The sequence below is a fragment of the Mycteria americana genome, chromosome 2 (genome assembly GCF_035582795.1).
Source record: "Mycteria americana isolate JAX WOST 10 ecotype Jacksonville Zoo and Gardens chromosome 2, USCA_MyAme_1.0, whole genome shotgun sequence".
Classification (NCBI taxonomy): domain Eukaryota; kingdom Metazoa; phylum Chordata; class Aves; order Ciconiiformes; family Ciconiidae; genus Mycteria; species Mycteria americana.
In genome coordinates, this window is record NC_134366.1 from 69,628,405 (window position 1) to 69,641,084 (window position 12,680).

Here is a 12,680-nt window from a genome sequence, read left to right on the forward strand (position 1 = left end):
TGCGCAGACATGCCAAGGAGACACAACCAGCTCTAAGACCAAGGCTGGAAGGCAGATGTTGCCTGTCACTCTGCTCCACCAGCCAAAGACCTTGCCTGTGTTACTGCTCCTCGAGCATTTAAGTGAATGCTGGTGGAGGGATGTGGCCTTTGTGTTGCAGTGTCTTTCTGGAGAGAGATTAAAACACTTTGGGACTCAGAAATACTTAGGTGGGACTCCTGAGTGCAGAGTTGGACTCTGTGTTTCGGTTTCCATGTTCAGTGGGCTGCTGTAGCAAAATGGATTCCTTGGAATAACCTCTCCACCATGCTTGTAGCGTTTAAGCTCCTCCATTTGTCTGGTGGTCTTCCCCATATATGCAGTCAATAACCTGGGTCTTTCCTTACATACCAGTACAGGCAATAGCTTTGCTTTGAAAACTGCTTTTTTGTTGAAAGGTGGAAATGCACATACAGAATGGTCTAAAATTAATTAATCAATGGTGAAATAAACTTGGTAGAAAAATAACTCCTTCTTTTTCAGTTACTTGGTACACCTTCTGTTGATCCTCTTCCTCGTTCCTCATCCTTCACGTCTAATTCTGAGTCTTGTGGCAGTGTAGTCCTGTTGAACTCAGTGGCATTACTCCTCGTTCATAGCACAGCCAAGGCTCTGAGTTTCATCAGAATTGTTTCTGCTAGTCACTTTGTGGTGGTTGCCTGCTTTGTTTTTCTTTTTGTTTCATGGCTCATTTGATTTTTCTCTGTTCAGCATCACTGTATCCTGGCAGCTGAGTTCCAAGCAGATTAAAGCTTTTTTCTTTCTTTTTTTTAAAAACTTTTTTGTCCTAGAACAAGTAAATACATATGCATGCTTCAGCTGTCTGCCTTCATCTGTTCAGTGGTATCAGAACTGAGCCTTCTGGCTTTGAGGGCTCAGCATTGAGTCTGCCTGGAGGTGACCCAGTCTTCAGCGGTCCATCCCTTCCAGTTCTTGTGAGCACTTGTGGTTCTCCTTCTGGTCTTTTGCCTGTGCCAGTATTAGGACCACAGCTGGGACTTCCTTAGCTTCATCTGATGCTGCTAGCCATCACCCTAAGATCTTTCTCTTCTGTTCTTAGTTTTGGTCTGTTGCTACACCCTCCTTTACTGAACTTCCTGGCTCCCTTCTATTCCCCCCCCCATTTAAAAAACTGCCAGTGCTTCTTGTATTCCAGTGAATCCCAATTTGCTTCATAGATCTTACATGCAGCAATTATTTAACCTCTCACTGGTATGCAGCCTTTGTTGGAATTGAAGTCATACTTGTCTACAGGACACTGGTTAGAAATCATGCAGTTTACTGTATCCGGTTGTTGTGGGGGTCTTGTTTTCTTTCACCGTCTCATCCTCTGTCCCTCTGTCTGCAGTAGGGTTTCTGCCCCTACATGTGGATTAACAATTTATGTTTTGTTTTACTCTTCCAAAAGACATTGCTAATGAAACAAATGTTAAATGGCACGTATGATGCAAACAGTCTAGAGAGGAAACCTAAGAACACTACAACCTGCATTTCAATTTCAAAGGGATAGTGTTGATGGGGAATACCCATGTTGGGTGAGGACAGGGAATGTTGTCAGACCACTGTGGCTATACAGTCTGCTGAATACTGTAATCCTTGCTTTACCTCTTTAATTTCTCCAGTTTTCAGCAAGTGCCAATCAGGGAATTATTTTTAGATGCAGTTCTTTCTTGCAGCAGCTCTGCTAAGAAGGGACTTGTTCAGCTGTGTAGATGCAGGTATAAATGGAAAAGAGTTTCTGGACCATTTCATTGAGCGTTATTATCCACAGAACACATACAAGTACGGCGTTTGTTTGTGGGGTTTGGGTCATACCGTATACCCTTATGTGAAACTTTGTGCTTTGCTTGTCCATTAAGGAAAGAAGTTCAGTGTCGTGATTTAAGTGGAAACCCATACAAAAAGCTTGTTGCTGTGATCTGACACGCAGTGTAACTTCGATCTCTGACACAGCAGTTCCTTGGTGTGCTAGCAGTACAAGTCGTTGGACATGCAGATGCATTCATTTCACTCTACTGAATTATGAATGAAAAGATGTACCTTCTAAATCATAAATCACATTGCAGACAGTTTTCAAAAGAGAGACTGTATGCTTGGTGAAGTTGCAGATTAGCAACATAACTAATGGATTGTGTCTTATCCTACATAATGGGTTAAATTTTGATCTATGAAACAAGCATTGCCCTGGGGACATGGAGTTCTCGGAATCATCATTGATGTGTGAAAGAGGGAAATCGGCTTTAGAGAAACGTCTTCTGTAGGTGATGGGCTCAGTCCAGTTCAGATCGATAGTAAGGCTCGTTCTTCTTTAACTGGCATTGGGCACAACCGGTCCTTCACCATTAAGCAGAGCCAAAGCACAAGTGTAATTTAAAGAATATGCATATAAATTCAATAAACTTACGTGTGTGCTTAATTGTTTTTTCTGAACTAGGGTCTTAATTTTGCTGGGATTTGCTGTTAGGCAGTAAGAGATAGTACATCAAAGACTGATTATACTTAAGCTTGTATGTTACTCCACTAATAAGCTGATTTGATTGTTGCCTTTTGCTGGCTAATAAATATGGCTTTTGTAAGTAAGTTAATTTTCTTGTAATTGGGATCAATGTTGGCAGAAATTGTATTGGTTTTTTGTAGCGCATTGAATCAAGAACAAGAGATCAGCAGAGCTTCTGCGGTACCCTGATGGCAGTATCAGCAAATGGGCCGTTTGTTCTTCCAGTCTTTTTTGGCACTGCTGGGGAATACAAACGGCAGGTTGTTATCATGGTATCATCCTTGATTCCAGGCTCCTACATACAGGTGCCTGTGTCCATACTTGCAGGGATGCAAAATCAAGTGCCCGTTTGGTTTTATGGGTAAAAAGTGAAAGGGTTACTAGTGTCAGATCTCAAAGGGATTTCCCTTGAAGTCAGTATACTGATTTAGCTTCACAGATCCACCCAGCAAATGCAGTGCTTAGCCTTGGATGAGTTGCCTCAGAAAGCTTACTGGCTGTCGTAAAGTGGAGCTTCTCTAAACACAGCCATAGTGAGAGACTCCTCCAGCCTTTGCATCGTTGTTTTCAGCCATTTGAAAGTGCAATCATCCGTGCAGGAGACAAAACTTCTCTTTGATGGCCTGTTTGTTTGCCATTCAGTGGTCTCAGGAGCTTCATAAACATTCAGCAGTTGAACCTTACTGTTTTCCAGCTGGTACTTTAGTCCTCTTTTGCAGGAAGAAAAGCTAAGTCACTGAGACTTTAAAAGTGGTGCTGACTTGTAGCCTAGACAATTTAGAGATTAAAAATAAAAAGTAAATTCAGGTACTATACTCCTCGTACAGATGCTGTTTTAATTTTGGTGGTTTGAACGACCATAATTACATATTTTAAAATAGCCTTTTCCCATCTCTTCTGGCTCTGGAGAAAACAGATGCAAAATAAGCGAGGCAAGGGTGGGCACGGGGGAGGCGTACGTGCAGCCTTCCTGGGCTCTCTGTTTTAGCTTAACTTTTAATACAAGTTAAGCCCTTGGGGCTCGATCTGGGAAATGGCTTTGGAGCCAGCACCCTGCCTGGTGCATCCACTCCCTGTCCCACTTGTGGTCGGGTGTAGGTGTCTGGGCTGACAGAGCCAGTGTGAGGAGGCAGAGATAAAGACTTCTTACATCCATAAAATCCTTCTATTTTTTGGCCTTAATTGCCTCAAGAAGGGCTTCTAGATTTATGGGCTCTGTTTCTTCCTGCTTTTCTAGTCCAACAAGCCTTAAAAAGTCCTTGCTGTGCAGCATGAGCAAAAAGGGCAAGTGCCCATCAATGTGGATGAGGTGCTCCAACCAAAAGTGTGTTGAAGAGCAAATGGGGTACCATGACCACTGTTTTAACAGAAGGCAGCGGCTGCCACCCCATTTCGTAAGGGGCCTGATCCTGTCCATGCATTTAACATATGTCTTGAAAACTCCTGTTGGGTTGATCCACTTGGGGAGCATGGAGGGATGCTTAATTTCCTGGTCCCAGTTGGACTGAAGTTAATGCTGACTTGCTAAGTCTTGTTAGTAGTTTTGCGCTATCTGGTAGCTTTGAGTATGAGCAGTTGTTAGGGTCCTGGAAAGGTTTAAAGAAGAAGGGTTGGAGACGGGTTGCTTTCAGGTTCAGGGATGGCAAAGTGGGTGTTTTCTCTTTTGGCATGAGGAGCTTACTCTGCTTGAGTCTCAAACTGGGTGCCTGAATATATTAATGGGCCTTGCTGTGCTGATCAGTGTGTCAGATCCTCCGGCTTGCTTAAATAAACCCTGCCTACTTGTCATCAGAAGAGTGTGTAACTGTTTTCACTTGCAAAACAACTGATTATGTATCTACAGAGCATCCTCCTCTGGCCCCAGTTAGAGGCTGAAGCCTATGTGACTTGACATATTTTGTGAGTGGAAGCTTGTTAATTGAGCGTGTAAATGTGTAATTGTCTGTACAATTATCCAATTGATTTTTTTTAGCTTTGCGTACAAATATGGGAGCACAGTCATGCAGTTGGGCAAATTTTCCAAAATCAGATGCTTAATTAAGTCTGTGCATTGACCATACAGATGTGAACACCATTAAAAAGACTGATACAGTTGTGGTAACCTCCTCTTTTCTTTTTGTATGTGGATATGCTAAGCTGAATGTGTTCTTCTGAGTCTGTCACATACCATAGTTTCTGTGTTACCTTTGTCCTTCTTCCTACTAAATACATAGAGTGTTTCATTGGTGTGGGAAATGGCAGTTACCACAGAAATTGTTCAGAGGATGAGCTGGCTTTTAGTGGAGTTGTACCTTGTGCTTACACTGGTTGGTGCTATACCTTTAAAACGGTTCTATACCATATGAAATATTAATTTGAAATGTGGGGTTTTTTTAGAGGAAAGCCTACTGAAATAATGGGAGTTGTTGGCAGTTGCAGTCCAGTGCAACTTCTGAGAAGCAAAAAATGCCATTAAATTTGCAAATAATGGTACGCTTGAAGTTTTTCTGCACTCAGTGGTTTCTCTGTTTGGAAGCTGCTGATTTGCAAAGAATGAGTGATCTGGCAGTTTTGACCTTGCAATTCTTGTCTGTTGCAGTGAATAAACCCCCAAATGGCTCATGTTTGAGGTCTGCAGTGTTCATTTACTGTGAAAGAAACCACAGTAATACTGCTTTTCTTTATAATGTATCCTTTTATATAGAATTAAACACTACATTCCGTCTTTTTGAGGTGGCTTTAAAAGAAGTATATAGGAAGTTTCGGTAACATGCAAAAAGTTCCTGAATAGTGATAGAGCTGTGCCATGGATGTGTACATGTGATTGACAACTTTATCCGGCCAAGGGTAGTCCGTTCTTATTCATAGACCCACAGAATGGTTTGGGTTGGAAAGGTCCTTTAAAGATCATCTAGTCCAACCCCCCTGCCATGGACAGGGACATCTTTCACTAGATCAGGTTGCTCAAAGTCCCATCCAACCTGATCATGAACACTTCTAGGAGGCTTTGCCTCCCAGGCTCATGGCGATATTGTAAATAATGCCTCAGGCAGGGGTGCGAATGGTGTCAGAGTTGGGGGTGCTGTTTTAATCTGAGTGACAACCGTTCCCCTTACGCCCTTTTCTCTTTATTTCTCTGCAGATGTCGCTCCTATGAGGATTGCTGTGGTTCAAGATGCTGTGTAAGAGCTCTCTCTATCCAGCGACTATGGTATTTTTGGTAGGTCAGGGCATTTGGGAATTTTATGTTTGTCCGGTTTGCATCTTGTTTGTAGGACTTAAATCAGAGTATTGCCAGCCCTAGTATTTTAAAGTAAAGTAGGTACAAATATGCAGTAATGTATATGTGTACATATGAATGCAAGGACTTTGGGTTTTTTGCTTATAAAATTCTCCTGATGTAGTGAGAAAACACTGGAAAAGGAGGTTATTCATGTCAGGTTGACCTTTCCTGCTTCTGCATCCTACTGGTCTGTACAGGCAGCGGTCCCACTTTTATCCAAAATTGCTGAATTCTTTATGCCTGTCCCAGCTACCAAGCAGCAGCATTTGTCCGTTTTTGTTGGGCGCTCAGTTTTAAAAGAGGATTGTATAAGGAGGATTGTGCATTTAGGCAGGGTTTAAGACGTTCTTGCCAGCCAAATTGAGGCTTCAATTAAAAAGGAAGAGAAGTACATTTATGACTATGAGGATTTCACTGGAGATGACAGCAAGGGAAAAGAAGGCAGAAAGATTTGAGCTTGTGAAACCAGCAGCTCAGTAATCTGGATAAAGCTTAGACTAATCACTATTATATGCATAATGAAAAAATAAGGTAAATTCATTTTGGAGAGGAATTTAAGAAAGCACCTGAATAAAAACCTTCTCATTACAGTAGAGAGAAAGCAAAAGCTCTCCTAGAAAACCTGATTTCAGGCATTTTTATGTAGAATTTGAAGACTGCTTAAAAAAAAAAAAAAAGCCTTCAAAATTGAAATGAATAAACTGAAAAACAGAAGCCTGATATATATAATACAGAGATTTCCCAAAGCTGACTGTAGGATTTCAGTGTGCAATCCTTACTGATAAAACTGAAGAGCTCTGCATCTCAATCCCTGGGGTGACGTCGTAAATCTCTGTTTTTCTCTTCAGAACAAATCCTTTGCAGGAACCCTGCCAAAAGGGAATGTATTAATATTGGCTCAGGGAAACAGGACCTGCTTCTGCTCTCGTTTCCACCGTAGAAACAAGAAGTGAATTTGACCCTTTGCATGAAATACCTCTCTCTGCCATGCAGTGTCACATTCTTCCTCTTGGGCACCTGGGAATGCTCCAGAGGAGATAAGCATGGTGTGTAGGCTTGCCTCTGGCCAGCTTCCGTGGCCTCTGGCCAACTTCCATCCCTTCCAAAAGAGCACAGTTGTCATTGTCTTCCAGTAAAGGGCCCTGAAATGAGGTGGCAATTACAGGCAGAAGAACTGTTTGGGTTTATAGGAGCTTGCATCAGTCGCTAGCATATCTGATAACTAATCAAGAAAACACAGTGAAAGCCACTGTCTGAAGAACAAAATCTTCTGACGTGCCCTCGCTGTATGTGCCTGTTTCCACAGCACCAGGGCAAGAGAATGATGAGGACAGTTTACTCAGGTCGGAAAACGAGCTGGGAGGAGAACTGAAGCAAAATGATGTCCTTTTCCTTGAGAACGTATATCCCGTCTAGGAAGCACAAAGCAAAGCTTGTCATCTTGAGTGCCGAATGCTTCAGTCTTCTGGCTTGAGCTTAAATGCCAGCTACCATATTTCCCATGGGAGACAAAATTACAGTGTTGAGTAATTTACGAACATCTACGAATCTTCTTTTAAGGGCAACTGCAGAATAGTATTCCTCTTTGTCCCCCACAAACCTCCTGGCCAGCCTTAATGCTGTAAGCACGAGGCTTGTGTCCAAGATATGGAGTTTGAAACTGTACTGACCTGGAATTTCAGTTCAGTTCAGCATCCCCGTGAGAAAAGGTCAGGTATGAACCTGAACTTCCCAAAAGTTCAAGGGCGTTTTAGTTTCAGATTTGTATTTTACATGCCAGAAAACATCGGACGATAGTACTAATGGCTAAAGATGTCCGTAATATATCCATAAGTGCCCCATGAGTGCTATCTCAAATGACATAGATCTGCTTTCAAGACACAACCTATTTAAGAAATGCTGATAAAAGTCGTAGGCTGATGATTGCTAGATGACACTCTTGTTTCTCTCAGTGAACAGTCTGGGTTTGAGAGCTGCCTGAATGTGGGGGGGGGAATTTGACTTCCCTGTTCTCTTTGTCTAGGTTCCTTTTGATGATGGGAGTTTTGTTCTGTTGCGGAGCTGGTTTCTTTATCCGAAGGCGGATGTACCCTCCTCCACTAGTAGAAGAACCTACTTTTAATGTGTCTTACACCAGACAACCAGTCAACACTGCATCAGGTCAGAGACTGCTCATTAAACAAATTTCACTAATTTCTTACATTTGCTAAGGTATTTAAAAAGGGTGGGTTTGGGGGCTTTGTTGGTTTGGTTTTTGGAAACTGTGGGATTTGGACAAGGGATTGCACTGCACTAAACCATGCAGCCACCTCCTGTGATGAGTGAAGTCTTCTGCCTTTCAAACAGTATAATTCAGCTGTAGTGTACAGAAGTGTTTTTGAAACCCAGGATGACAGGACTTTCAGTTCCCTTCTGTTGTAGTTCCTAATATCTTTACAGCTGTGTGTCCATGCATGGAAGGAGGCTAGCAAGTTCTCACTTTGTAGCGTAGACAAAATGGTAGGTATCCAAAATGAACAGTGACATGAAGAAAGGGTTTTAAATACAGTTGATAACATCTGGCAGAGGTGAAGGAAAGCCTAACATTTTTCTTCCACGGTCTGGCTGTCTTGCAAGTCTTCTCTTTTTGATTTGCCTTCCATGCTCTGTGCTACAGTTTTTCTGCAGCAAAGTGGTCCTTCTCCCCTTGTTAGTCTGATTGCTCTCTCTCTGGTCAGTAATGGCTGTGAGCATCAGGAGGATCTACCTAGTGATGGCTCCTCTGGCAATACTGCTTTCTAAGTCTGTTATTTCTTCCCCTCTGGCTGTTAGATAGTCCCAGTTGGAAGAACCCTGCAAAATAAGACTCACCTGTAAGCAGAAGATGTTTGTGCCTTATGGGAGCGTTTTGAATCCAGCTGTCTCTGGTTGGAAGACCTTCTGCAGTGCTGAGATTATATCTGAGTGCACACTGAGGTGCTTGCCTTCTCCGTGCCTCAGCAAGGCCAAACTGAGACATTTTTAGCCACTCTCCAGATTGCATAAGCCAGTGCTAATTTGTGCCAGCAAAAGCATACACGCTTGGTATGCTTGGTACACTGACACTTTTCCTCCCAGGCTGTCATTTTATTGCATGTTGTATTAGAGAGAGCTGAAGCCAGAGGATAATTACCTTTTCTGACAACTTTTTTTGGAATTGGCAATTTGGTTTTGCTTTATACTGGCTTGGAAGTGGAAATACAACTGAATATTTTGTAATGACAAGGGGGATCTTTTTGAAAATTTGGTGCCTCAAACCTCTCTATCAAAAATCGTCTTCTGAACCATTACATCTCTGTGCAATACTGTGGCTGCATCAAGACACACTTTTCCTTAGAAAAGTGTCCTAAATCCCTGTCTAGCTAGCTGTGACTACAAGCATTGTGCAGAGATGCAGCATTCAGGCTCTCTCCCCTGTCATGCCTCCTATTGCACACCCGCGTGCCTTGTGCAGCGTTTGGAAATGCTCTTTCTTGCATCCTTAAGCATGTACACATAGACATGCATTTCCCCCCTTCTCTCTCACAGGTCGAAATGGATAAAAAGATGTTACAGACACGAAGTAACATTTTATTCACCCTTTTTTTTTTAAATCCTAAGGGTTTTTTTTAAGGCTTCCATTCTGCATGTTTTTTTCTGCTTGACTGAATAAGCATTTCCACAGAGAGTATTTATTTTTCAACAGTGGGATAGGAGCCAAACTAACTAAACTATATTTTAAAGCCTGAAAAATAACCTCAAGATTATGTGAACAGGGAGCATCTTTGGCTGGATTGGCGAATACCAGATTTAATTTTAGAGCATGGTTTTAGTTTTTCATGGAATGCAAATTGTGGGCAAATATAAAATAAGCACAAGCCTTTTGGCGACCTGCTTCTGCCACCTGCTTCCAGACTGTTACTACTTTCTTAAAGCTTTGGGCTCTGAGCTAACCCCACCAAAATTATTTTTTCTACTTTTTCTACTCTTCTAGGAATATTCAACAGCAAAAGCAATGGGAATTAGTAGTCAACCAAGTTCACATTTTCCTCTAGCTCCTCTTCCAGATTTGGTAGCAGTAGCCAGTTCATGGTTGAGGTGGAGCCCTTGAAACGTGGCTCCTTGCCCATCTCCCTCCTTCCCTGCAGTGATAATGGCAGCACCTTCTGCCATCCCAGCAGCAGCCTGGAGGTGGGAGGGCTTTTTCTGTGGGCCTGACTGGGAAAATGGATTTGAACACCTCACCTACAAACAGCAGTTTGCAGACCTGGTGGTGTCTTTCACTTTAGGTCTGCCCTACATAGCCCCAAACTGGCAGTTCCAGTGCTAGAAAAGGTTGGGTCCCTTTGTAGACACTTAACTGAGCTGATCCCAGAAGGAAGTTGATATTCAGATGTTGTTTTCTGCTGGGTTTAATGAACTGAAAAAATATCTCAAAAGATCGGTGTCCTCACTTGCCCCTTCAAGAGGGGGCAATATTGAAGGGGGGGGGCCCTTCAGTAATAATACACGGAAGTTTTAATGAAAACAGTTATTTTCCTAAGGAGCAAGCTGCAGTGAGCTACCTCAACCTCTCCCATTTCCCCATGCGGATGGAAACTGCAGAAATGCAGAGCTGGGCAGGATTTAACTTCAAAACAAAAATGCTTAAGACAAAGGCTACAGAAGAGGGTATTAGCCCAGACTTTGGAGAGGTAGGACTCGGCTCCTGTTCCCAGCCTGGCTCTCCCACAACTGCGTGCTGATGCTATATATGGAAGCAGAACAAGGGCTTCTCATTGCCGCGGCAAAGGAATAGAGGCTGTGGGGTAGCCCTCTTCACTCAGACAGGCAAAAGGAAAAATTATTGTGGTGGTGTGTTAAAAATTACCGTGTTAAGAAGGAAATAGCTGCGTTGCCGATCTGCTTTCCATCCTCTTTGCTCCCGAGTGTCCAAACAAAGCTCCCTAGGCAGGCACCCCAGGCTCTGGGACAGTTTGCATCCCCGTGCCTTATGGCTCGACCCCTCTGATTTAATACTGTAAGGACATGTTTTTGCGTTCGGTATGTAGCTCCTTCCTGAATGCTTGAAGTAGTAAAGGATGCTTAAAGCTTCAAGAAGCCTGTATTCCTTCTGTGGCAATACTGAGTCCTAGTGTCACTAAGTCACGGAAAGGAATGATTGAGTGGAAAATCCCTTAGAGGCTGTGTCATTATAGGAAAAACAGGCTAGCACCAAAAGAAGAAAACCTGTTGCTCAGCCATGATTTTTTTTTCAGTCCAGCTTTATTTAAATAGACAGAGAGAAAGGAAAGAAAACTAATTTACATCTTGAGATAGAGACAATCTGTGACTTTAATTGCTGGAATTGCATTGTCATCTTCCACCACCCGCTGTGATATCTGAGGAGGGTTACATGCCACCTTTGTTATTCCTCAGGGCAGCAGTCTCTGTTACTCCTCATGTGTCACAGCTAAGGAATTTTGTGTTTGATTGTATGTTTCCTTTCCTTGTCCCTACAGACTCCAACATCATTTCCTAAATTTAATCTGTGCAAAGCAATCTTGTCCCATTGTGTTAGCCAGCCGTAGTTGGCTTTAGCTTGGGTTTTTGCTTCAGACATGTTTACTCCTTAGCCATATTGTGCCTTGAAGGGAAATTATCTGTCTGAGATGTACTCTGGCATACAAGCAGATCTAGTACATTACAAAATAACCTGTGAAGTCCTCTCATAAGACTTGACACCTGACTCAGGGCTGCAGTGGAAACCCTTTTGTCCATCTGGGATTCCACGCCTCTCCTCTCTGCAGGCACGGCAGCTTTTCTGTCTGGGAAACTGAGCAGGGCTCGCTGTTTTCCCTTTCAAATGGTAGTCGCTTGGGGCAGTGGTGCCCTTTGTTTCACTAAATGATTTCCATTGCATGCGAAATGGAAACTTCTTGGTGAAATCTCAAAAGCAAATGTCGTCCTGCATGTCTGGGTTTTCTCTGGAATGGAAGAAAGGTGGCTCCTTGTCCTTGCTCTGATGAACACTTTGAGAAAACTTGTCCAAGTGTACAGAGCAGAGCCCTGGAAGAGCATGACTGCTGCCTGATGCATCTGCCGTTGTTGATTCCTTTGCTCTCCTTTTCTTTCTTTCAGGGTCACAACAATCTGGAGTGCCGTATTACACAGATCCAGGTGGACCTGTGATGAATCCCATGGCTATGGCTTTCCACGTCCAGCCCAATTCCCCACAAGGAAACCCGGTTTACCCACCTCCACCTTCCTACTGCAACACACCACCTCCCCCATATGAGCAGGTGGTGAAATCCTCCACGTGAGGACTCTGGCTCTCTGACCTGACTGTGTGAGAAGAAGGTGCCATTGCAAAATGACCGAGATGGAGGGCATCCATCCTTTTGAACACTTGCTAGTTCTCCAAGTCCTCTCTCCCTCCCTTCCCTGCACCTTTCCTCATTAAAGTTACTTGCAAAGGGGTGATTTTTACATTTTTTTTCCTTTTTTTTTTTTTTTAGTAGAAGTGGATTTTTTTCTTTGTCTTCAAAATGAGAGAATTCGTCTTTGTAATGCTTTTAATGGAAACCTATATTTAAAACCTCTATGTCTTTCTCTTTATTTATTGTTTGTTTCAGTCATGGGTTTAATTGCGTTGTGGCAAGCTACTGATAGCAGTTCTTTATGCAACCCCAGAGTGATGTGCACTCTCATAAAAACCCATAGCAGAAATGCCCTCATCTGAGGGAAATGACAGAGAAAGAGAGTAAAAGTAGAAGAGGCAGGGCAATGCTTTTACCAGAAATTGTGGCCACCACCTTTTCCGTTTACATTTTTCTTTTAAAACTTGGTTCTGATGCATAACAGAGAGATGCTGTGATAGAAGCCCATGAGTGACTGGAGCATCAG

General features: G+C 42.9%; 1 protein-coding gene across 1 annotated transcript in view; it reads left to right on the plus strand.

Annotated features, from left to right (window-relative positions):
- Positions 1-12,374, plus strand: part of VOPP1 (VOPP1 WW domain binding protein) — a 65,997-nt gene extending 53,623 nt beyond the window's left edge. The window contains exons 3-5 of the mRNA XM_075493715.1: positions 5,658-5,735; positions 7,822-7,958; positions 11,916-12,374. Of these exons, the coding sequence (XP_075349830.1) occupies positions 5,658-5,735; positions 7,822-7,958; positions 11,916-12,097 (397 nt within the window). The 3' untranslated portion in view covers positions 12,098-12,374. The remainder of the gene's footprint in view (positions 1-5,657; positions 5,736-7,821; positions 7,959-11,915) is intronic.
- Positions 12,375-12,680: the final 306 nt, after the last annotated feature.